The sequence below is a fragment of the Gymnogyps californianus genome, chromosome 1 (genome assembly GCF_018139145.2).
Source record: "Gymnogyps californianus isolate 813 chromosome 1, ASM1813914v2, whole genome shotgun sequence".
NCBI lineage: Eukaryota > Metazoa > Chordata > Aves > Accipitriformes > Cathartidae > Gymnogyps > Gymnogyps californianus.
Genome location: NC_059471.1, coordinates 145,668,058 through 145,694,602, shown reverse-complemented (window position 1 = coordinate 145,694,602; position 26,545 = coordinate 145,668,058). Strand labels below are relative to the sequence as shown.

General features: G+C 46.8%; 1 protein-coding gene across 4 annotated transcripts in view; it reads left to right on the top strand.

Annotated features, from left to right (window-relative positions):
• The first annotated feature begins 5,866 nt into the window (after positions 1 to 5,866).
• PYROXD1 (pyridine nucleotide-disulphide oxidoreductase domain 1) overlaps positions 5,867 to 26,545 on the top strand; it is a 40,405-nt gene continuing 19,726 nt past the window's right edge. For 2 of the 4 annotated variants that reach the window (XM_050915179.1, XM_050915180.1), the window contains exon 1: positions 22,311 to 22,432. In XM_050915179.1, coding sequence (XP_050771136.1) covers positions 22,352 to 22,432 — 81 coding nt within the window. In that variant the 5' untranslated portion in view covers positions 22,311 to 22,351. Of the gene's footprint in view, positions 5,918 to 7,568; positions 7,672 to 22,310; positions 22,433 to 25,575; positions 25,603 to 26,545 lie in introns of those variants that run through there. The other 2 variants (XM_050915182.1, XM_050915181.1) reach the window with 2 other exon arrangements.

Sequence of the window (26,545 nt, the reverse complement as noted above, 5' to 3'; positions counted from 1 at the left end):
CACAGGCAGAGGGACGAGGGGCATCTCTGACTGCATCTAAACTACCAGTTGCCTCCTGGGTTGATGCTAGTAGACTTTGCAGGGAGAAGGCAGCAAAACCATTTGGAGGGTGGCTCCTAATATCTTTTGGGAGCAGTCCCTGCAGCAAGCTATCCCTAGCATTGCACCTAGGCTTGATCTCAGCAGGAACTTGTTGCCTAACTCCAGGAGGCAGCCCAGAAACAAACTAACTTCTACGCAATGAGGATGACCAGAGGACCAGGAGATGGATGAGAGGTGTGAAGAGCTGGAAATGAACAAAAACATGCAAATAAAAACATTTCTGTCAGGCACTAACAGGCCTTAATTCCTCTGATTGTCCTCACGTGGGACTCCCCACGCCCTCCGCCTGGGAGCCCTACTGAAGCTCTGGCCGGGCTTTGGTGTACAAGTACCTGTCTCTGGATGAGTCTTGGGCCTCCCCTGTAGTTGTGTCTCCTGGTGGGATTACCTGGATGGACCTGGCTCATCACATGCCTTACTTGGGGCTGCTGATAACCCCCTAGCCAGAACCTGCCCTCCATGCTCAGCCCCGTGGGGCTATGCCAGTAGGTGAGGGGTGCAGCGTGCATGTGGGTCACCCCGACTCCAGGCTGGTCCTCCCTCCGGGGGCAGCTCTGCTCCCACAGCTCCCTCATGGGTCGCTCCAGCTAGTAGACCTGAGTGCCTGGCCCTCAGGCTGCACAGGACCTGCCCCAGAGCCCAAGGGCCATGGGCCTGGCTCCCAGGGACCGTGGGCTCCTTGGTCAGCTTTCCTGTCCCACATATCCCTCTGCAGCTCTTCAGGGGAGGCTCGATTCCCTCCCTGTGCCTGGCTTCAGGGACCTTGGCCTGTCTCCATGGCTCCAACCCAGCACACCCCAAGGGCTGGGGAGGCTGTGGAGGGTGCCAGAAGCCTTAACAGCCCGTGGTTCCTGATGCCCCATTTCACCTCAGGCTGCGGTCCCCAGCCTTGCCCAGGCCATGCTGTAGGTGTGCCTGTGCCCGGCCTAATCTCTGTCCTGCCTCCTGGACACACTGCAGACCTATGCCATCATTCTTCCTCCTGCTGCTCCCCAGCAGCCTCCCTGGATGGGCCAGTCCCCTGCTCAGGCCTGCCCCGCAGGGCCTCCTGCTGCCACCGGCCTGCAGAGCTGCTGGGGTCTGTGTTGGGGCAGCTCCCTGCCCGCCATGCCCCAGACGGCCAGGCTCTCCCTGCCCCGTAGCTATGGCTGTGGGGCTAAGGCGTCCTCCTTAGGCCTATGGCTCAGGATCCTAATTAGGAGTAAATGTGGGTTGGAATATCAAAGCTTCTTGCAAGACAAACTGTTCTTGACTCATCTGGCCCTTAACGGCTTTTGAAACATGAGCTCAGCCCAGACCCAGGGTCAGACACAAGGGCAGGTTTACTTAGGAAAAGATGAGCTGCAGCTATTTCTGCTGTTAGTTTCGTGGAAAGCAACCTTGATTTCTGCAACGTTCAGTAAAACATCTCTCAAACAGTATCTATATATTTTGAAATGTTTGGAGGACAAAAAATCCCTCTGTTGGTAATTCAGCTCACGAATCTTCACGGCACGGGCTGCCACAGGGCCAAGTCCTGCCAAGGACCATGCATCCTCGCGGCCCCGCAAGCAGGACTGCTTTCCTCATGAGGTCTCATTCAATGCTTCTCTCCTGCTCTGCCAACAAAGTATTTCTATCAGCTTTGAAAGGACTAGATTTTTTTTTAATAGTTCACAGAAAGTATTGTTCTGGGAACATCATTTCTAAGTGTTCAGGACACCAGGAAACAACCAGACGAAGTGACGCTTGCCATCTAGATGATGCTAGAGAGCAGGGGAGGGAGGGACAAACACATATATAAAAATAAAGCTATGGGGAAAAATAAATTTTCTATCCTGAAAGCAAATCACTTCCCAAAGCTGAATTGCAAGCTAGACAATTTGCTGAGGTGGCTCTGTGCTTGACCTAGCCGGAGCCAGGCTTCTCCTCATCGATGGCGCTCTGTCCAGGGGCAGTGCAGGTGACAAAGAGAAGCGGGTGGCTGGCAAGGGAGCAGTGTCATGGCCCCTGATACTGTAAATTTCCCTGGCAGAACTAATCCAGGCTGGCATAGACAGGCACACCTAATGGGAAGCGACACAACTGTGATCTGATAATGAGGTAACAGAATAGAACTGTCAGAGTGCTTCCTGGGGCAATGATAAATGATGTCATCTCTATTTCAGGATGTTTCAGGTGGAAAGCAAGCTTTAACCACACAAATTACAGAAGGAGAATGAAAAGGTATTACACCCAAGAACAACAAAAGATATTAGGTTACCATTATATTGCATATGTTTGGACTTGCATTCTTGTTATATACCACCTCATCGTACATACTGAAAATCTCTGTGCTCTTTTCCCTGGGTGGATCCTGGCTGAGCCCACAGGCCTTGCTCTGTATCTAGGTACATATCTATCCGAACTATTATTTTGCTCTCCACATGGTTGATTCACAACGGGTGGGTTACAGAATGGCTAGGAGCTACGAGACTCGGGTAGTCTGTAAATTTTATTCATGGGATTCCCCGTTTCCGGGTTTCTCGAGTCTCTAGCACACAATTTCCTGTCTGCTTTCTATTCCCCAGGCAAGGATGGCAATTTATGTATCTATTTCATAGCTTAACAGATCAGTCCAGAGCACCAGCAAAGCCTCTAGACCTCCAGCTCATTCCCGCTCTGCCAAGCCAAGAATGTTTCTGTTGTGCAGCTGGCTGGGCAGCCAAATGCATGAATTACTGGTGACAACCAGAAGTTATGTGTTAGGCCTCACAATTGAAAGGTAAATTACAGGTCTAGCAGAGCATGTGTCCTGTTAAAGATTATGATTGCTCCCTGGGGAGAGGGTCCAAGCCAGTGCAGACTAGACCAAGCACTGCTGAGGGTGCCTAGATAAGGGCAGACACAGGTTCACACGCCTTTTGCAACTCTTCTTGATCCTCATTAATCAATGACAGAAATTTAGGAATTGCAGCTTCCATTATCAGAATTCCCAGTGTCCAAGAGCTCATTAATTCCCTTGAATCAGACAACCCAGAAACTGTGGGGGACAAACATTTAATCATTGTGTCATACCACAAGTACAAGAAAAGGCAATAAGGGGGAAAGATGACAAATGATAGAGCAGCAAGCCTAGTATATTTTCATTATACAGGTTGCAAATTTCCAGAATGTTTGATAGACTATAAGAAACTATATTGGCTTTCTTTAGGAGTCAGTAGGTCCAATTATACTGTTCGTATGTCTTTTCTCACATGTTTATAAATTCTGAGTTTGCTTAGGTATTTGCTGTTGTCCAGTCAATCTTAAAGAAAAGGGAAGCTGCCAAGATTTCATTTTTAAAAGCTAGCACTTACACAAGCCAATGAAATAATAACCTGGTCACACATAGGGTGTTACATTAATATTTTATTTGGCAAATACATCAATCCCAGAACAAATCATACTATTAACGAGGTAAAATATTCCCCATGCAGATGAGCAGCTCCTTCACACCAGGAGGTTAAAATAAGTACATTGTCCCCTTGCAAGAAAAAGTGTTGCAAAGTGGTACAACAACTTGCATGGCATTTCTCCAAATTAGCTACTCACATACAAGTGCCTTACAAATTTCATTAAAAGGACTTCATATGGCATGCATAGGAGTATACAGGACATTACTAATTTCCCTTCTCTCTGAACTCCAGGATGTTATGGCTAATTGAAGCATTTTCTGACTGTGAATAAACTAAGGAGACCATCAGAATCAGAAGTCCTCTCAGCCACATCAAGACTCATGAAAAGTGAGAGACTTAGGCTCCTGCTCTCCCATCTCACGCTCCTCACTGCAGTGTCAACACTTTGCAGTCACTGTAATTTCCACTGTTTTCTTTGTCCCACGGGCACTTGTGAGCGTAACACAGCTGGTCAACACACCTCCAACTCACCAGCTAGGTCCAGTTATGTTCTCATCCAAGCAGTCAATGAAATAGTACTGGAGCTGGAGCTCCTCCCATAACATGTAATTTAGGGCAGAGGAGTGCCTCTGCCGTGTGAGTTAATGAGCAGCTATGCATTTACCACTTGACTGGCATCTGTCCCCAGCCCGCAGCTTGACAGAAGAATCCCACCCACTGGGTTTGCCTTTAGCCCTGCTTACACTGTGCAGAGCGCAGCAAGCTGTCATCAGACACATGCCACGTGCGCTGCCTGCCCCTGAGCACCTGTGCACATTTCCCCACTGTCGTGGTTTAATCCCAGCCAGCAGCCAAGCACCACGCAGCCGCTCCCTCACTCCCACCTGCCCTGCTCCCAGTGGGATGGGGAGGAGCACCGGGAAAGAAGGTAAAACTCGTGGGTTGAGATAAGAATAGTTTAATAACTAAAGTAAAATATAATACTAGCAATAATAATGAAATATAATAATAAATAGTAGTAATGAAAAGGAATATAACAAAAAAAAAGAAGGGGGAGGGGGGAACAAAAAAACAGTGATGCACAGTGCAATTGCTCACCACCCGCTGACCGATGCCCAACCAGCGATCTGCCCCTCCCAGCCAACTCCCCCCAGTTTATATACTGGGCATGACATTCTGTGGTATGGAATACCCCTTTGGCTAGTTCGGATCAGCTGTCCTAGTCCCTCCCAGCTTCTTGCACACCTGCTTGCTGGCAGAGCATGGGAAACTGAAAAGTCCTTGGCTTAAGATAAGCGCTACTTAGCAACAACTAAAACATGAGTGTGTTATCAACATTATTCTCACACTAAATCCAAAACACAGCACTGTACCAGCTACTAAGAAGAAAATTAACTCTATCCCAGCCAAAAACAGAACACCCACCATGCTGTAACCACTGCCAGTGACACTGGGCCTGCTCCTAGAACAGCATGTTAGCCTGTATGGGACTGTTCATGAATGAAGCGCCCTTTAGAGGCCCACATCTTTTCTGCTTTCATCTAACAAAGGAAAACATAAAGATTAATGTTGCAGTAACAGCCATACCAAAATAAACCTCTCAGAGATCCCTGGTAATGTTTACTCATACTCACAGAAATGAAAGCAGAACCCAGTCAACATGTTTTCACTGGCAAGTTCCTGAATGTTTTCGCTAATTGCTGTATTTTCAACTAATAAAAATGACAACGCAAAACATTAATTTAGCTGGTATTTAATTATCTGTTAATTTATTTTCAAGTCCAATGTGTCAAAATTATAATGCTTGGCACACAGACGTTTCTTGAGAGAAAACCCTAGTAGCAATCATTTCAGAAATAAAGAAAACATACTAATCTCTGCGTATCTCATTACAGAACACATAAAAACCTGCTAAAACACGTACTGTGTTTGAATGTACTGAATGACTATAGAATGCATAAGCATATTATAAAGGCATTTCCAAGCAGCCTAGTGATGCTGACCTGAAGACCACTCACTCTACATGGAGGAGTTAGCGATCCACAGGGCAGCTATCGTGGCACGGCAGGCGCAGGTGTGTGCTGCGGGGCAAGTACAGCCTGGCCTTCAGGCTCTGCTGTGCTGCGCGCATCCCTTGGCCACAGGACGAACTCGGCCAGCTAATTGCAATCAAGGAGCCTGTCGTCAGCTCCCACTCAGTACTGGCGATTACACCACCTGCGTGGCCTTGCCTTTATCTCAGAGTGCAGCAACGAGTTCTCATGTGAACATCCGTTTTGTTTGACAGCAGAAATGATAAATAGAAATGTTTTCTTGTAGGAAAACCCTATAAGAGCTCAAAAGACCACAGCGCTGGGTAACCATTCCACCGACGGGACCTGCACAGCGCGCTGCGCCCTGACGGGAGACCCGTCCGATGCTGCACATCCCGGGGATCCCACCCTCTGGAGGGACGTAAGGTGATCCGCGCTTACCCTCTTCTGCCTTACAGCCCCAGCGCTGATAGATGGCATTTTACGCTGCACTTCGCGTAGTCCGAGTGCCTCTCTTGCCGGGACCCTAACGAAGCACCACGGGCGGGATCCCACTGGAAACGCCGCTCTGGAGCGGGCACGGGGCACCGGGGGGTGTGCGAGTGCCCGGCTGCACAGCCTCCCCCACGCCGCCGGGGTCCGGGGTTTTGGCCCAGGGGCTGGGCGCAGGGCAGGGCCGCTCTCTCCCCGCGGGCACGGCTCCGGCGCCCTGGGGCTGGTGCGGTGAGGCGGCACCCCGGCAGAGCGCGGCCGAGGCCGGCCGGGACTGAGGGGAGCTCGCCCGGCCGCGGGGTGCCATTGCCTGGCCTTCGCCGGCCCCGGCCGGGAGCCGCGTCCCCCAGCATGGGAACCCGCCTTTCAGCGGGCGTCCCCGCTGCTCCCGGCAGAGCGGTGGCTTCCTCGATGGGGGCTGCCCGTGGAGGAGCGCTGCGGGACGCTGTCATCGCCCTGGGGAGAAGGGGGCAGGCTTCGGCCGAAGCTGAAGGCTGCTTGCAGAGAGGCGCTGCTGGCGGGGACAGAGGCGGGCGCGCCGCCGGGGCTGCTGCAAAGGAGCTGCCGCCGGCCGGAGGAAGGCACGGCGGGGTGCGGAGGCGGCTCTCCTTTGGGGGGTGTCCCTTTAGCGGCCCCCCAGTTCCCCCCAGCACCAGGCCGCACTGGGAACAGGATGAGGGGACAGGCAGCCCCACCCCGGGACGGCTGGTAAGAGGCTGGCTGGGGGCCAGCATATAAGCGATGGGTATGATTCTTCAATGGCTCATCTGTTGGGGTATCTAGACCCTAACTGATGGAAATGCTTCTCATTGCAGCAAGAATAAGATGATGAATATTAACATATGGGGGGGGGGGGGGGAGCAGACAAATTGGATCAAGAAATTTCTCAAAGCCAGAGGGATGCGCAGTACAATGTGAGGTACAGGAGTGCCCCAATCTATCGTGGGTGACAATCAAGCAGGAAAGGCCTTTAATACCACCGGCAAGAAATGCCTAATTTAATGCCTAATGGGGGTAATACTCCTTCAGGGCCTAGCCCACCCGAGCCCAGGTGCTGGTAGTTGGAGGCCTCTGGGTGCTGCAGTGTGTTAACCTCACTCCTCGCTCTGCTCAGTGTGCATGGCTGCCGGGGCACTGGGCCCCTTCTGGACCATTACACAGCATATGAAGCAGGGCTGCCAGTGGGCACCTTCCCCTTTGCACAGCCCCACTGGGCCCGTGAGAAACTGGGTGGATCGTGGCATGCAAGAGAGCAAAGTTTGGGACTGAGCCTGCAGGCAGTACGAGGGCTGGCAGCTGAAGTAAAGCTTTTAGGCATCCTCTGGCAAGCACCCTGCCGGGCTGTGCCCAGGCTGCAGGGGGGCAGTACCTGGTGCGGAGGAGTGTGCAGCCTTCCATCTGATGGCTAATGCAGGCATATGCCTCTGGGTTGTGAACTGCGTGTGACTGCTGCTTACCCCTAACAGATGTGCTTTTCATCAACGTCCATTTAATCAATGTGCAATTAACACCTAATTAATCCATGTGCACTTTTGGTAATGTCATGGCCCATGTGTTTTCATACTGCCCTGTAATTGTCTGGCAGGACCAGCCGCCCTGAAGAGCTTACTCAGAAGTATGTCAGAAAAGGAAGCCCCCTCTCACTACTCCATACACAGAGCCTGGCTTCTTTAACAACATCATTTTCTGTGAGTTTTCATACTGTTTTGTGATTTGCTGGTTTGCCATTTCTGGATGCTGTCATGCCCACATGATCTCAGAGTGCCTTTGGCTAGATTGGCTGCCCATTTCATTTGGTCCATAGACAAAAATTAAACTTTTATTTTATGTATATAGATAAAGCATTATAATAGGTATAGATATGGATATATATTGATCCATTTTATATATGCAGATAAAGTATATATACAGGAGTGTACAAATATGTATATATATTTTCTTTATACCTAGATACACCTTATATATATTTATATGTGTGTACATACAGTATATATATGCAAAGATATATAAATTCAATATATATCTCCATAAAAGTGTAGGTATAAAATGTATAAAGCATCCTTTAATAAAAGCTAATGAAACAAATAATTGACATTTAAATGTCAATAGAAAGGAATTAAATAAAAGTAAAAAGCAGGTTCGAGAGTGTCAGAGTCCAATACTCTCTGACCAGGTTCTTTTAGAAATTCCATGCATGGACAGTGTAATGTTTAATGTCAGATTTACTTTACTGAACTCCTGGCGTTGAGTGAACAGTCACAGCTCCTCAGTACAGAAGAAACATGGACATACTGGAGAGGGTCCAACAAAGGGCCACAAAGATGATTAAGAGTCTAGAGTATTTCTTCTATAAGGAAAGGCTGAGAGAGCTGGGATTGTTTAGTCTTATTAATGCACATAAATACCTGAAAGGAGGGTGCAAAGAGGACGGAGCCAGGCTCTTTTCAGTGGTGCCCAGTGACAGGACAAGAGGCAATGGGCACAAACTGAAACACTGGCACAGGTTGCCCAGAGAGGTTGTGGAGTCTCCATCTTTGGAGATACTCAAAAGCCGTTTGGACACAGTCCTGGGCAACCAGCTCTAGGTGGCCCTGCTTGAGGAGGGGCGTTGGACCAGATGACCTCTGGAGGTCCCTTCCAACCTCAACCATTCTGTGATTCTGTGAATATCCCTTTGGTCAGTTTGGGTCAGCTGTCCTGGCTATGTCCCCTCCCAACCTCTTGTTCATCCCCAGCCTACTGGCCTTTGGGGGAAAGGGGTTGGAGAGACAGCCTTCATGCCATGCGAGCACTGCTCAGCAACAGCCAAAACATTGATGTGTATTCAACACCCTCCAGCTACAAAGCACAGCACTATAGGGGCTGCTATGAGGAAAGTTAACTCCATCCCAGGCAGACCCAATATGAAGCCTTGACATGTCTGGGGCAGCAGGAAGGTCAAGAGGGCAGAGGGTGTCACAAAAGTGGGGGAGCCAAACGAGTTAGAACATGTTGGACAGCTTCAGTCTGTCCTAGGAGGCCCATCAAGGGGCCACCTGTGCTCCCTCTGACCCATGCAAAGGAGAGACCAGTCCTGTGAGCTGGATGTAGAGCTGGATCCTGTCAGAGTCCAGTACTCTCTGACCAGGTTCTTTTAGATATTCCACACCAGAAGGGTTTAATGTTTTAATAACCAAATTTACTTGTTTGAAGATATTTGACATTACACAGGGTTTTGATTTAGCAGAGTGATACAGCAACATACTGAAAGCACAATATAGCAATTGCAGTCTACAGCTGGATCACAATACAAACATGATTCCTCTTACTGGTCTCTATGCTCACCATCACAGCGCTGGGCATCCCCACCTGCTGGGAAGGAATGCATGGGTTGGAGCCAGCTCAAGCCTGTTGCTCTCTTCAAAGTTAATTTTGTTGGTTGCTCAGTTTTCATACTCTATTTTGTGCAGAGCCACATATCCACTTTCCCGCGTGCTGGTCTGGCTAGCTCAGGAAGACATTCACACCTTTGTCATTAACTCAGGGAAGGCCTTTTACACAACCAGTTGATCCATTCAATTGATACAGCCATTTATCTAAAACAAAGGCCACCCTCTGGTCCCCATTTTGTTGAGATATGGTTGGCATTCTTTACAACAGGTATGGTCATTCTCTCTGTTCTTCCCCGAGCCTCATGAGCCTGTGCCCATCTTCTCCAGTCTTTCTTCTATTGTAGGAGTTTGTTGATCGGTCACACCCCCACATCATAGAATCGTAGAACCGTAGAATGGTTTGAGTTGGAAAGGGACCTTTAAAGGTCATCTAGTCCAACCCCCCTGCAATGAGCAGGGACATCTTCAAGTAGATCAGGTTGCTCAAAGCCCCATCCAACCTGACCTTGAATGTTTCCAGGGATGGGCCATCTACAGCCTCTCTGGGCAACCTGTTCCAGTGTTTCATCACCCTCATCGTAAAAAATTTCTTCCTTATATCTAGTCTGAATCTACCCTCTTTTAGTTTAAAACCATTACCCCTCATCCTATCGCTACAGGCCCTATTAAAAAGTCTGTCCCCATCTTTCTTATAAGCCCCCTTTATGTACTGAAAGTCCGCCATAAGTTCTTCCCAGAGCCTTCTCTTCTCCAGGCTGAACAACCCCAACTCTCTCAGCTTTTCCTCATAGGAGAGGTGTTCCATCCCTCTGATCATTTTTGTGGCCCTCCTCTGGACCCGCTCCAACAGGTCCATGTCTTTCCTGTGCTGAGGACTCCAGAGCTGGATGCAGTACTCCAGGTGGGGTCTCACCAGAACGGAGTAGAGGGGCAGAATCACCTCCCTCAACCTGTTGGCCATGCTTCTTTTTATGCAGCCCAAGATACAGTTGGCTTTCTGGGCTGTGAGCACACATTGCTGTCTCATGTTCAGCTTTTCATCCATCAGTACCCCGAAGTCCTTCTCCTCAGGGCTGCTCTCAATCCCTTCATCCCCCAGCCTGTATTGATACTGGGGGTTGCCCCTACCCAGGTGCAGGACCTTGCACTTAGCCTTGTTGAACCTTATGAGATTCACATGGGACCACTTCTTGAGCTTGTCCAGGTCCCTCTGAATGGCATCTCTTCCCGCAGGCCTGTCAACCGCACCACTCAGCTTGGTGTCATCTGCAAATTTGCTGAGGGTGCACTCGATCCCACTGTCTGTCATTGATGAAGATATTAAACAGTACTGGTCCCAATATGGACCCCTGAGGGACACCACTTGTCACTGATCTCCATCTGGACATTGAGCCGTTGACCACTACTCTCTGGATGCGACCATCCAGCTAATTCCTTATCCACTATAAAGTCCATCCATCAAATCCATATCTATCCAATTTAGAGAGAAGGATATTGTGGGGGACTGTGTCGAAGGCCTTACAGAAGTGCAGATAGATGACATCCATAGTTCTTCCCTTGTCCAGTGATGTAGTCACTCCATCATAGTAGGCCACTAGGTTGGTCAGGCAAGACTTGCCCTTGGTGAAGCCATGCTGGCTGTCTCGAATCACCTCCCTGTCCTCCATGTGCCTTAACATAGCTTCTGGGAGGATCTGTTCCATGACCTTCCCAGGCACAGTGGTGAGGCTGACAGGTTGGTAGTTCCCAGGGTCCTCCTTTCAACTCTTTTTAAAAATGGGTGCAATGTTTCCCTTTTTCCAGTCACTGGGGACTTCACCTGACTGCCATGACTTTTCAAATATCATGGAGAATGGCTTGGTAACTACATCAGCCAATTCCCTCAGGACTCTGGGATGTATCTTGTCAGGTCCCGTAGACTTATGTATGTTCAGGTTCCTCAGGTGGTCTCGAACCTGATCTTCTCTTACAGTGGAAGGGACTTTGCTCCCCCAGTCCCTACCTTGAGGTCCATCCACTTGAGAGGTGTGGGAAGAGAGGTTGCCAGCGAAGACTGAGGCAAAAAAGTTATTGAGTACCTCAGCCTTCTCCTCGTCTGTTGTTACCAGTTTGCCAGTCATGTTCATCAGGGGGGTATGCTTTCTTTGACCTTCCTTTTCTGGCTGACATACCTATAGAAGCCCTTCTTACTATTCTTTGCATCCCTTGCCAAGTTCAGCTCCAGCTGCACCTTGGTCTTCCTCACTCCATCCCTACACAACTGGGTAACGTCCCTATACTCTTCCCAGGATATCTGTCCCTGCTTTCACTGCCTGTGCATTTCCTTCTTGCTCTTTAGTTTGACCAGCAGGTCTTGACTCATCCATGCTGGTCTCTTGCCTTCCTTTTCTGATTTCTTACATATGGAGATTGAGAGCTCTTGCACTCTGTGGAAGGCGTCCTTAAAGATCTGCTAGCTCTGTTCTGCTTTCTTGTCCCCGAGGGCAGTTTCTCAGTCCCATTGACTAATTCCTTGAACAGCTGGAAGTTTGCTTTCCAAAAATTCAGGGTCCTGACTTTACTCTTCGCCTGTTCCATATCCCTCAGGACTACGAACTCTACCAGTGCATGATCACTGCAGCCCAGGCTGCCTCCAATCTTGATGTCTCTGATTAGCTCACTTGTGTTGGTGACCAACAGGTCCAGTAACACTTCCCCTCCGGTAGGGCTGTCTATTACCTGGCCTAAGAAGTTATCCTCGATGCGCTCCAGGAGTCTCCTGGATTGCCTACAGCTCACTGTGTTACTTTTCCAGCCGATGTTGAGGTGGTTGAAGTCCCTTAGCAGGATGAGAGCCCGCGAGCGTGATGCCTCCTGTAGCTGGAGTAAGAAGGCTTCGTCAACAGGCTCCCCTTGATCGGATGGCCTGCAGTAAGCAACAGCCACAAGGTTCTCTTTGTTGGCTCGGTCTCTAATTCTTACCCATAAGCTTTCAACCTGCTCATGGCTATTCTTCAGAGACAGCTCTTCACAATCTACCCATTTCTTGACATAGAGGGCAACCTCTCTGCCCCTCCTTCCTCACCTGTCCCTTCTGAACAGCCTGTAGCCATCAATAGCTGCACTCCAGTCATGAGATTCATCCCACCAAGTTTCAGGAATGGCAAGTCGGTCATAGCTTTCTAGCAGCATGGCGGCTTCCAGCTCCTCCTGTTTGTTGACCATTCTGTGTGCATTGGTGTAGAGGCACTTCAGCTGGGCTGTCGGCCGTGTCACCTTTTTAGAGGAACACACCTTAATTCCTTCGAGGTATTTCACTGGTGTTCCCCTGTTGGCTCCTATTACCTCAGGAGCCCCTGGCTCATCTCTGTAAGACTTCAGCTGTGCTCCAGTGTACCCAGCACATCGCAGAGCAGCAAGCTGAGGGCCCTCGCTAGTACCCCGTCCTTCAAACCTTGGTGTGTTGTCACATGGCTTGTCACGGGCGTGCCTGATATTATCCCCTTCCCCCTTCAAGTCTAGTTTAAAGCTCTGTCAATCAGCCCTGCTAGCTCGTGAGTAAAGACACTCTTCCCCCTTTGAGAAAAATGAATCGCATCTGACGCCAGCAGGCCTGGTGCCGTGTAGACCATCCCGTTATCGAAAACCCCCAAATTTTGGCGGTGACACCTGCCACGGAGCCATGTATTAACAGACTGGGTCCATCTGTTTCTTCCAATGTCGCTGCCCGCAAGTGGAAGGATAGAGGAATAAATTACCTGTGCCCTGGATCCCCTTACCAACCTTCCCAAGGCCCTGAAGTCTGTTTTGATCACCCTTGGACTATGTGTTGCAGCTTCATCACCACCCACATGGAAGAGCAACAATGGGTAATAGTCTGAGGGCCGTACCAGGCTAGGAAGTTTCCTAGTGATATCCTTAACTGGGGCCCCAGAGAGGCAGCAGACTTCCCTAAGAGGAGGGTCTATCCGGCATATTGGACCCTCTGTTCCTCTCAGAAGGGAGTCACGTACAACAATAACCTGTCTTTTTTTCCTCATGGAGGTGGTCATGATACGGGGGGTAGGCCTTTCTGACCTTGGCAACACCTCTGGTGTAGATGGACCATCATCCACATCATCAGTTGACCAGCCTTCCAAATCCAGAGCCTCATACCTGTTGTAATAGAGGCACCTGGGAAGGCGAAGTGGGCAGGGAGGGGGTTTGCTTGCTGCCCCAAGCGTAGACTTGCCTCCATTCACTTCTTTCCTTTAAGTTACTGCCTTCTGCCTGGTGGGGGGAGGATACAGGATCCCCTTGATCTTGTGTTTTTTCCGGTTGATGTTCCTGTTTCTGTCTCAGGGAGGGCAGAGCATGGTTCCACCAGTCTATCTCGTTCTCCGACTCCCTGATGCTCCTTCCTGTCCACTTCCTCTCAAAGCTCTGCCACCAAGCTGAGCAGATCATCTACTTGGTCACACCTCACACAGGTGTTCTTGCTACTGCCATCAGGCACTAGTGAAAAGCTCTGGCACGCCCTGCAGCCTGAGACCTGGATGGCTGCATGTTTTCATGCACTATAAAAATGTTAGTGATGCGGTCCAGGGTCACATGTCCTTTGAAGGGCTTCCATGAGATAGTGACTGCATCCTCATCAATAAAATCACAGGAGGACACATCATAATGTTACCAAAAATTGTAACCAAGAAAACTCTCCAAACCAAATGCTAGTTTAGAAAGCCGACATTGGTTTATTACAGCGCTGGGTGCACGGGGGATTCTTTCTCCTAAGACACACACCGACAAAAGCATACTCATTATATACATAAAAAATGAATATTCATATAATCTCTGAAAAGTGTCCGCCTACTTCCAGGAAATCTAATGCATATGCTAATATATTGCAAAACTGCCTTTACACAAGCACGGGAAAGAGTCTCTGGTGGTCTCTGGTGGTCGTTTTGAGGTATAGACCTTAACTCAGTTTGCCCATATATGGTCACAACTCCTGGTCTGGCAACCTCTGCCCTTGTAACTCAGTCAGCAGAACCAGGGTGTACAATACTGATATTGAAGAACATCTTGCCCTTTTGGCACGTATTGTTCTTTGGTATGCAGATTTGGTTGTCCTTGGTACGCAGACTTGCTTATCTTTGGTATGCAGGTTTGCTCATCTTTGCTACGCAGACTTGCTTGTTCTGTCTGTACAAAGTTTACACAAAGGGGGCCCGTTCTTCATCAAATTGTCTAAGTCTTTTGGTATCAATAAGACAGAGAAAACAGGTAACCACACAATTCATCTGGTTCTCTTGCTATGGGACTATTGAGTAATTTGGATCTTTGTCCAAATTTTCCCTATACAGAATTTAAACACAGTTTGGCAATTTGGCATTTGGCAAAGCGTTTCCTAATATGTTCAGCCCACAAAACAACATCTTCTTTCTACCCATAATCTTCAATGTATTTAGCTTTTTTGTCATCATCTGTGCATCAGGTTGGGTAGCCTGAAGCTTCCTGCTTCTGGCAGAGGTTTATTTTTATATAATCTGAGAAAAGGCTGTTACGCCTCTGTTCAAAATGCCAAACTTCATAGATTTCCCAGACCCTGTAGCCCTTCTCCAGAGCCCTGTTCAGCTCTGAGGTATATCAGGTGCTCACAGGGGCTCTTTTTTCATCACTGTGGGTGCAGAGTGGCAGGTTTCAGCACAAGTGCAGCGCAAAGGAAGCAATAGCTTGCCGTTTACCCACTGGCAAAAAGAGCCCACAAGGTGGGTACCTTTTTACTTTGATCATCCTGAAGTAGCCTGTCAGGATGTCAAAATTCTCAAAAATAACTTCAGGGTGCCCTGCAGGATATCATTTTGTTTTGTTGATGAAGGGATAGAGGCCAGAAAAATCATAGTAAGGTATCTTTTCATCAGGGGCTGCTATGTGATACAGACAAATGGCATTTGTCCTCATGGTGGGTTGACCCTGGCCAGCAACCAAACACCCACACAGCTGCTCCCTCACTCCCCACACAAGTGGGATGGGAGAAAATAGGAAAAACAAAAGTAAGAAAACTCATCAGCCAAGATAAATACAGTTTAATAGGTGGAGGAAAGAGGGAAAAAAAACCCCAAGCAACACAAAGGAAATCACTTACAACCTCCCACAAGCAGATCAATGCCCAGCCAGTCTCCAAGTAACAGACACCTTGGAAGCCAGCCCCTCTCTATTCTTCTTTCTCTACACCATGCTCAGGTCCTACACTATCCAATATACCCTCATCAGCCACCATCCTCCCACTCATTACTGGTTTCCATCTGGACATTGAGCCATTGACTATAACTCTTTGGATGTGGCCATCCGGCCGATTCCTCATCCATCTAACAGTCCATCTGTCAAACCCATAACTCTCCAATTTAGCGTCAAGAATGTTGGGGGGACTGTATCAAAGGCCTTACAGAAGCCTAGGTAGATGACATTCATGTTCTTCCCTTGTCCACTGATGCAATCACTCCATCACAGAAGGCCACTAGATTAGTCAGGCATGATTTGCTCTTGGTGAAGCCATGTTGGCTGTCTCTAATTGCCTCCCTGTCTTCCATATGTTTCAACATGTCTTCCATATGTTTCAACATGTCTTCCAGGAGGATCTGTTCCAGGTCCCAGAACTAACAGCACCACCAGCCCTTTTATTAACTCCCTCCTGCCTGCTGTTCCTCCATGTCTGAAAACAATCATGGTCTTTCAGCTCTGCAACACTCCCATTGCTCTCACTGCTCTCCTGGCTCTTTTTGAAGTAGCTGTGGTCTCTAACAGCATGGGTCTGCAGGATGTGTCCCAAAGCCTGGGTCTTGCTGCTTCTGCAGTAATCATGGTCTAACAGGGCCATCTTGATTGCATGCTCTGCCTTCTGCCTCTTACTTGCAGCATTGCTCAAAGGACAAGGAAACACATTCAGCACAAGCCTGTACTCCATAATGGTCTTGCAGGCAGCTGTCAGACCCCCCAACAACTGTCGTCAAAAGGAGGTCCCCACCATTCCCCACCCTCTCTGTGTGAAACTTACCTCAGTTTCTGACTCACAGGCCCTTCGCCCAGTTCTGCTTTGTGTGGTCTTACTGGGAAATGCCTGTGGGGCTTTTCCTTATTGTTCCCAGGCACACGTTCTTCTGAAGTTGGCATTCTGTTCTGGTTTTCCATTTTCACCGACAGTGTTGCCTATGCCTTGCAGCACCGTGCAAAACCCAAAGTTTGCCCCAGTTACACTGCATGGCCATGCTGTTGGGCTGGGATCAGGTCAGGGGCCCTCTTGGTCCAGCTCCCAGGACTGGTCCCTCCTTTGCACAGGGCCACATAGGATGGGTCTGTAGCCTTCAGGCATGTTCTAACTTGTTCGTGTCCCCCACCCTTGTGATACCGCCTGCCCTCTTGGTCTTTCCCCCTCCCCAGCCATGCTAAAGCCTGTTCAGCAGCTTTGTGAAGTGGGGGCCCCCAAGCCCACTTTTTACTTTTATTTAATTCCTTTCTATTGGCATTTAAATGTCAACTAGTCATTTCATTAGCTCTTATTAAAGAATGTTTTATACGAACACTTTTATGTATACATATATTTAATGTATGTTATATATCTTTATATATGTATATATACATACTCATATGAATATACATATATAAAGTGTATCTAGGTATAAATGAAAAATACAGACATGTTTTTACACTGCTTTATATATTTCTTTTTGTCTTTCCATATATATATGTATAAATATATATATGTAGTGCCCTGGTCAGAGGTCCATCTGATACTGTATCATCTCAGGGTCCCCAGCACCAAACAGAACATAAGATTTTATAACCTGCTATTACCTTTTCTGGGTTATTAATTCTTCCTAGGAGTGTTAGTCCCTTTCTTGTTCGGATCCAAAAAGAATCAGCATTCTCCTGGGGCAAAACACCCCAAGTAATTTAACAAAACAGAAGAACCAGTTTGTATGGGAGATGACGAAAAAGCCACTTTTGAACAGGCTAAACATGCTGCATCCCACGTTGTTGTGTTAGGTCCCAGTCAACCCCACAAACCTTTGTAAGTCCTAGTATCAGGTGATGATATAGCACCTTGGAGTTTGTGACAAAGAGGGAAGGGGAGGCAATACAAGTGCAGAGCGATGGGCAGTGTGTAAGGGATGAGCCATAGGGGTTAGTAAGTGACAAGTGGAGAACTGGACAGTACATGGGAAACCATTGTGGAGTCAGGACTTATGGAAGCAGAAGGCAAAAAAAATACGGGAATTCAAACCTGTGGGTTTGACAAGTTGATGCTCATGTCACCCAAGGTGTTGGGGAAGAGAGGGAGCACAATGCCGCAGCAGATCTGTCTGTTCAAATTAGGAGTGTTACTTTATCTTCTGATGCTCTGTCTCCTGGTACTCATTCCTGATAAGGAAACCCTTGCTTAGCAGGCACATGAGAAGTCCAGACACCTTGGTGTTGATGCACATATAAATGTGGCAGTGTGCAGTTCGTGCAATACTGAAAGCTAAAAAGTTACCTCAGTAGCCTTATGAGCAGATTCAGTGAGGCTCTGTTATTGGTCATACCGGACAAACAGATTATATTGGACCTTTACCAAAAGCCCCGGGATTACAGAATATAGTGGTGATGGTATATACCTATACTAGCTATGTTGCTGTGTCCCCAGCTGCACATGTTGACCAGAGAGGAACACTGAACGGCCTGTTGTTATTTAGCCAGTGGATAGGCCCACCTGCCTGCATCCAGTTGGACTATTGGTCTCATTTCAGAGGCCAAATGGTCCAACAGTGGGCAGCCAAGCACGAAGGACACAGGGTATATCATATACCTATCACCCCAGAGGAGCTGATCTAATGGAATGGACCAAAGCCTTATTAAAAGAGCAGATGCGTGCACGAGTCCCCTCTCACACTCTCCATAACTGACCAACAGTACTATTACAGGTTGTAAAGAATTTGAATAGTAAAGCATGCTTCCAAGGCTATACCTCCTATCCTAGCATCTTCTGCTGGGACATCAGCACTATGAGGTACGGTCCAGGATGTTAACAGAGCCCAATGACGCCTCGAGAGCCAGAGGCAAGTGCAAACACCAGACTCTTCAAGGGAAACTCATCCCTGCAGATGGGACACGTGGACTAGGAGCCACATACTTAATCTTAAAGGAGCAAGCAGACATCCCTCATTATGTGTCTGAACTTATGCTGTATGTAAAAAAAAGTCTTTGTTTTATCTCACGCACAACTGCTGTATGGAGCCTCACAGTATTGCTTTTGATCTCTGCATGCTGTATGTCAGTGAACATGAAGTGCCGGACATCTCTGCCCTCCAGCAGCACCAAAGCTCTTCTTCATCTACTACATCACATAACTGGACTGTTTGGTGAAATTTGCACCACCGTGTCTTAGGGTACATGGGACTAGGGGTGGAACCTGACGGCAGGACATCTCTGATGGTCCTAGCTCCAAGGTGACTGCTATCCTACACTTATTCTCACAATCAATATTTGTTTTATTACTCTTGTACTATTTAGTAATTGTTTTTTGTAAAATAATTTTTCTATTAGCCAAAAAACTTACTGGTATAATCTGCAACTTGTGGTATCTGTAGGAAAGGTCAACTGTATGTGGATCAAGGGGTGGAAGTTAGTTGTCCTGACCGGAAGATCATTGTACATCGAGGAGTTAGTGATCCACGAAACAACTGACCTGGGTTGGCCCAAGCCTGTGCTGTGCTGTACAGTGCCGCACATACAGCCTGGCCTTCAGGCTGTTCTGTGCTGCACACATCCCTTGGTCACAGGATGAACTTAGCCAGCTAATTGTAACGAGGAGCCTGTCGTCAGCTCCCACTCAGTACTGGCGATTACACCACCTGCATGGCCTTGCCTTTATCTCACAGTGCAGCAACAAGTTCTTATGTGAACATCCTTTTTGTCTGACAGTAGAAATGATGAATAGAAATGTTTTCTTGTAAGAAAATCCTGTGAGAGCTCAAAAGATCACAGCGCTGGGTAACCTTTCCACCGACGGGACCTGTATGGTGTGCCTCACTGGAGACCCACCCAATGCTGCACAACTCAGGGCTCCCAGCTGGAGGGATGTGAGATTATCTATACTATCCTCTTTTTTGTTATAGTGTTAGCTCCAATAAATGTAATTTTAAGTGATACTTTACAGAGTCTGAGTGCTTTTCTTACTGGAATCATAATGAACCAGCACCTCCTGGTGCCAAAACATTCAGGTGTTTTTCTAGAAGCAAGTCTGTAGTTTTAAAAATCATTCAGGTATTAACCACAATGTTAACATTACATCTTCTGCCCTTATGTGAACCAAGTACTAACTGACAAAAAATCTTCCTGGAATCTTTAATGTCACTCGGCCTGTAAAATGTTTTGTGCTCTTTTAAGGCTTTATCACTTCTCTGATCCCCTTCCAAAGGCCAATCGAATAGTATGTAATTTTCAGTTCATCTTTATCATTCAATCAGTGGATCGGGCACCTCTTGCTCCCTCTGCTCTCACTATCTGAACAATTTTTCCATCTGCTTGAGGAATGGAAGACAGTGAAAGAAAAAGAATTCCTTATAGTATGTATCACTATAAAGGCTTTATTGTCATATTCTGTACATTAATTATTCATGAGTGATGCATTACTCATATTCCAGATAAAACCTACCGTCTCGGCCCAAATCAACGAAGGCCTACAGACATCTGAGGTGCCCAAACACACTTGCAGAAAAGGAAGTATGATAGAAATGCAAAGCACATCATCACCAGCAGGCAGCACGGTTGGCTTTTCACAACAGAGCCATGATCTAGCAGGCCTTGCTCTGTGCCAAAGCACAGTGGCCACTTAGCAGAGGATGCAGGGTAGCAGTCATCCTGTAACTGTACATATCATTTTTTTTCCTTCATAGAAAAATGATTGTGCTTTACAGACAAGTGGATTTCTTCCAGAATTTCTGCGAGGACTCCCCCAGGTCAATACCCACTCCATCTATGGACTGCAGCAAGGATTTGGCTACTGGAGTTTGGGATGGTTATGACAGTCACATTTATATTTAGATTGTGAGTGTCAGATAAGCAAAGTCATGCATTGAAGGTTATGTACACACTGATACGAGTGACATAGGCATGCACCATGATGGGTGCACAGTGATTTTCAGAGTTCCTCAGAGGACAATTAAGATTTCTCGTTTAATAAAGAATAAAACCTACTTAATGACTGCCATCTACTTTCATGGTCTCACATCCTCTGCTACTCCTTTCCAATGCATATACACTAAGCTTGGTAAGAAGCGTCAGGAATGAATTCGCAATGAGTTACTGATACTAAAGCCAAGTTCATTACATCCCCAACACAAACGTTATTAATCTGGAAAAGCTTTTACAGATCTGCACTTATCATCTCCTTGCTGTCAGTTAGGAACTAAGAAGGTACGCTGTAATTGTGAGTAACTGTTTTCACGGTCTTAATTTGCCCTATTGTGTCCAAAATGGCTTTTTACATTTTTTGTGAATGGACGCAGTAACAACTTTTCTTAGTTTGCACAAGCAAACACTCTAAGTAAAATGAGAATTTCTCCCATCATTTATCATATACTGCAGAATAAAATCCTTGGAAGGTATTCTTGTACTTGATGACGCAAGTCTATCCAATTTCTTGCACCGTTTAGGTCACGTCATTTACTCAGGTAATTTACAGTGGAATGGGATGTGTTCAGAGAACAGAATTTAGTTTATGACCAAAACGGCCAGCAATTGTCTGGACTGTGAAATTACCTTCAATGCTAGGGAAAAAAGTTACTTCTTAAAAAAAAGACAAAATGAAAGTATTTATAACTAACTGCCATCAGGAAATGACTGTTTTGAAGACTGTGATTGATGTCCTGATAGCAACAGGAATGTCTGAAAAGGCATCAGCCATAAAATAGTGTCATTTTCTGTGGGGCATGCAATTAGTAGTTTTATCTTTTATAGCTTATCCCTTCCTCCAAGAGGAAAAAAAGCATTGAAGGTCAGTTTTAGAATGAAAATCATACTTACTAATATGCTGAAAACTCTAAGGTAAACCAGACTGCAAAAGCTTCAACTCATTTTGAGCAGCTCCTATCAAACTACAGGCATGTCAATGTATTTCCTTACTTTGACACACTTCTCATGTTACCGTGCCACACTTCTTATCCAAGTCTCAAAACCAAAGAAGGAAAACAGCAAAAAGTCATTTGCTCCGACAACTGAAGAGAAAACTGAGGATTCACCACCACTGAACCCTTGCAGGGCACTCGCTGCCCACTCTGTCCTTTCTGAGCAGCAACAGACACCCTGCGGGGAAGCGCCAGGGGCCTCCGTACGGTTACACCTTGTGAAGGGAGGGTTACAGGTAGGGAGAGGAGCGTCTCGGAAACGTCAGCTCGATGTTCACCTTCACACCATGGATAAGTTATACTTTTAGTATTGTGTCCAACACTGATGGGAGGGGAGGAGGCCTGGGGAAAATGCATTCTCTCACATTTCCATGTTTCTTTTCCCTGATTTCCAGTAAAGGAATGAAGAAAGGCCTGAACGTAATTTTTTTCTTTAATTTCTATCAGAACTATTTGCTATCTGTTCTCTTTGGTCCCTTGACAAAGTCCATCAAAATCCTCCAGCGTTCAGGCCCGTGAAGTCCTCGCCCCGGCAAGGGGAGAAAGTAAACTCCAAACAAAATTAAATAAATAAATAAATAAATAAATAAGAAAAAAAATCAGCGGAAAAACCTGTTTCGGGGCGGGGTTTCGGGGCGGGTGAGCGAGGGGTGACTCACCCACCCCCGCCCCGCCCCGCCCCGCCCCGCCCCGGCCGTGCCCGGGCCCCGCGGGAGAGGCGCGCCTTCAGTCGAGGAAGTTTGGGCGCTACTGGCCGCCGTAAGCGGAGCGGCGCTTTCCGCGCCCTAGCGAGGACGCGGCGCTGGGAAATTGCCCTCGTAGGAAGCGGCGATTTCTTTCCTTCGTCGCCGGCGCGCTCGGGAGCAGGCGGTGGAATGGCGGCTGCCCCCGGCGTTGCGCGGAGTCGGTTCGTGGTGGTGGGCGGAGGGATCGCGGGAGTTACCTGCGCGGAGAAGGTAAGAGCCGGGTCCCCGCTGCTCGCCCCCGCCTCGCGCATGCGCGCCCCCTCGCCCCGCCGCCGGAGTACCCCCGCGCGGGGGCGCGAGGCGCTGCCGGGCTTCGTGGGCGGTGGGAGCCTCTGCCGGGGGCGCCATGTTGGCCCTGGGGGCTTTGAGCCCGAACGGCAGCTTCGGCCCTCTCCTGTCTCGGCTCCGGCAGGGGTGGGGGGGTCGTTTCAGCCGGTAAGGCCGGGACTTGACCCTTGGGCTCCCGGAGGAGGCTCTCCGGCCCCATAGCGTTACGGTAATTGCAGTGTGTCGGGGCCTGTACGCAGGTGATAAGGCGTACGGGCCCTGCGTAACTGCGTGTGCCTGTGGAACTCGGCCAGCCGTACGCTGGGTGAAACCGGCCTGCACCGCTGTAGGGACCGCTCCGGGTCTTTGTGTTTACTCGGAAGCATATATGCTTCCAGGGTCAGCTTGTGAACTTCTGTAGAAACAGTTCATTAGATTTATATAGTAATTGCATGGATATTCTCATTTGTACAGTAATTACATAAATAACCTGATAAGGGCATATGAGCGCTTCATAAGAGGAGGATTGAAATCTTTGTAATTTGAGAAAGGTGGCATTCTGTATGCTAGTCAAGAGGTCAGAACCTTGAAGGAGCACAGCATGCATTACTCCTCATAGCCATAAAGGATTGTACTGCAACTAAGGTGAAGGCTGCTATGATGTGCTCCTTCTTATAAAAATATTGATCTGTTTCTATTGGATCTATGTTTAGGGCTGTACACCTGTGGAGATTGTCCAATCTCTTCAGTTTTCCATGAGCTCAAGCTTTAAAAATAAACTAGTTTGTTTCTTGGTTTCAAGGTTTTTGGTGTTTTTAAAGCAACAGTAACTGGAGGTAGTTTTGTACCTAAAATGTGGAATAAAATGATGTGGATATTAGTTCAGTGAAGAATATTTTATCTGTTAAAACTGCAAAGCAGTGTAAAGACTGTGTTTCAGATGCATCTGTTCTCTGATGATGAAGTGATATTATTTCATTTCTGACATATTGTATAAACCACATGCAGACTAAATTACAAAGAATATTGATACTGTTCTCCGTCTTTATGGAATTGGTTTGTTTCTACCCTTTATTAGTTTGAGGGTTTTTCCTTTTATTCATGGTTAATGTAATATGTGGGCTCTGGTAATACAGACGCTTAAATGCGGTGTTAATTTGAGTAATCCCTTAAAAGTTGATTAAACTATTAACATAGTTAAGGCTCTTGTGTATCCTTATGTGCTTGCAAGAATAAGATTTGGGTCAATGTTTAATATTCCCAGAGACTTTATGTGTTCCTGGAAATAATTTAGAATTATATCTAATTGCTATGATCCTGTTTCACAATACAGTTATTTCCAATATATATTGGATGTTTATAGTTTTTAAGATTGCTATAAAAGGGACTAAAATTTATTGTTCTCTTGAAAATGCTTTCTGCTATGTTAGTGCCACAGAGTTCAGGCTTTGTTTTCTTCCAGAGCTCATAGACAGTGCCACTTATTGCTGTAATTCACACCTCTTTTCTTATGCTCTTTCCTTTCCCTCGCCATTATTTTTTTTTCCTGGAAAACCCAAATTGTTTGTGATGTTATTGTTATGCGATGACAGAGACTTGCTTCTTTTTCTCGTCTCTTAGTACTGCAGGAAGCACAGTTAGCAGTGAGTATTAGTGATCTTCTAGCGTACGTTTTAATTCACTAAGTGTGTTAAAAGTGGCGCTGGGTGTTCTAGAAGGATTTTTGTGTTGTACGTCCATAGGTGGGGGCATGCTTTAAATAAAAGAGGAATATTGAACACAATTTTTCTCAGTCCTGGTTTTGAGCAAGTGCAAGTCTGTGGAACATAGTGGCAATAAACAACTTGTCCATCATATTGCAATTTGGGTATGCATTATATGATGTCTTGTAGTTCAGACTTCTCAGGCAACTATCTGAGAACAATCATTGCATCAGGTCTGTCTCAAAAAAATGCACAGTTACTTTTTGAGTACATTTTTAAATATTCTGACAAAATGTCTTAAAGGCTGAATTTTCCTTACAAGCTTGAGTTAGATCTATTTTCTCTGTCACAAAATGTTTCACATTTTACATAATTTCTGCCTTTCATGCTTATATTGCAACACTTCTTTCTGGATTGTGATGACTTACACATTTCTATATGCATGGATAAACCTAATATTCTGTCTGGCAGACTTCTAATTTTAGTATTGTGAAAGGTAAAGAAATGGAATAATCTTAATGAAAGTTTCAAACAACCATTAAATCTCAATAAGAGGGCAGGGGTAAGCATTTGAGCGTGTGTAAGTGATGCAGAGTACATGATGTCAGTCTCAAAATTTTGGGTTGCAGTGTTCATCTGATGATTATTACATAGAATCACAGAATGGTTTGGATTGGAAGGCACCTTTAAAGATCATCTAGTTCCAACCCCCCTGCCGTGGGCAGGGACATCTTCCAGTAGATCAAGTTGCTCAAAGCCCCATCCTAACTGACCTTGAACACTTCCAATGATGGGGCATCCACAACTTCTCTGAGCAACCTGTTCTGGTGTCTCACCCCCATCATAGTAAAGAATTTCTTACCTACACCTAATGTAAATCTACTCTCAGTTTAAAACTGTTACCCCTTGTCCTGTCGCTACAGGCCCTGGTAAAAAGTCTTTCTTGTAAGCCCCCTTTATATATTGAAAGGTCACACTAAGGTCTCCCTGGAGCCTTCTCTTTTCCCCCAACTCTCTCAGCCTGTCCTCATAGGAGAGGTGTTCCAGCCCTCTGACCATTGACCATGGCCCTACTCTGGACGTGCTCTAACGGTCCATGTCTGTCTTATGCTGGGGGCCCCAGAGCGGGATGCAGTATTCCAGATGGGGTCCCTCAACCTGCTGGCCCCACTTCTGTTTATGCAGCCCAGGATACGATTGGTTTCTGGGCTGCAAGCACATGTTGACAGCCCTTATCTAATTTTTCATTAACTAGTATCCCCAAGTCCTTCTCTGTAGGGCTGCTCTCAATCCATTCATCCCCCAGTCTGTACTGATACTGTTGATTGCCCCAACTCAGGTGTAGGACCTTGCACTTGGCCTTGTTGAACTTACGAGGTTCACATGGGCCCACTGCTCAACCCTGTCAGGGTCCCTCTGGATGGTATCCCTTCCTTCTAACTAATCGACTGCACCACTCAGCTTGATATTATCTATAAACTTGCTGAGGGTGCACTCAATCCCACTGTCTGCTGTTAATAAAGATATTGAACATGATCATGTGCTTTCCATAGCATTCTGTAGTTTTTCTGAGGCTTATTAGATCCAGCTGGGAGCAACTGCTGCAGCACAGTGTGTTACATGTCAACCTTTCTTCCTATTGTCTGTCAATACAAAGCATACAGCTACAATATGTGTGAAACACATGTTAGGGATTCATGCTATAAAATGTGGATTGCATTAAGTTTTCCATAGCCTCGTTAAATTCCTTTGTATTTGCCAACCATATGACCATGTGAATCTCCCTTAAACTGGCAACAACGTTTCACCACTTTCACCTTCAGATTAGTGTGTTAGATTGCTCCTGTCTGAGGTACAGGAATACATGCTAGTCTCTTTATAGCTCAGTTGCTTGTGTACAACATGAAATGTGCTTCTTGGTGGCTTGTACAACTGTTCATGTGTAGAATGCTGGTGACAAGGAACTCTGGGTTTTGTCTGTACCTCAGAGGTGAGTGGTTTGTACTTGACAGAGCTGATTTATTTTCTGTGGCAGAGCAATGCACATTTAAAATGGGAACTCTTCGCTTTGGCTTGGGGCCTGTAAAAGTCTTGTATTGCTTAGTAGCACTCTGAAGATGATAATCCATTTATCAGTTTACTAAATAACATTTAAAATAGCCAATAGGAATCAGTATTTCCTCTGTCAAAACAAAATCTGTGAACAATTAATCACTGCTATGCAATAAAAAAAAGTATGTCCAGCAACTGGGTGTCTCCAGAAATCACATGATCATAGTCTGTTCCTACAGTTGGCCTTTAGAATACTGTGAGAATAGTCTTTTGAGTAGTCCTTTATACCATGGCTGCAGTT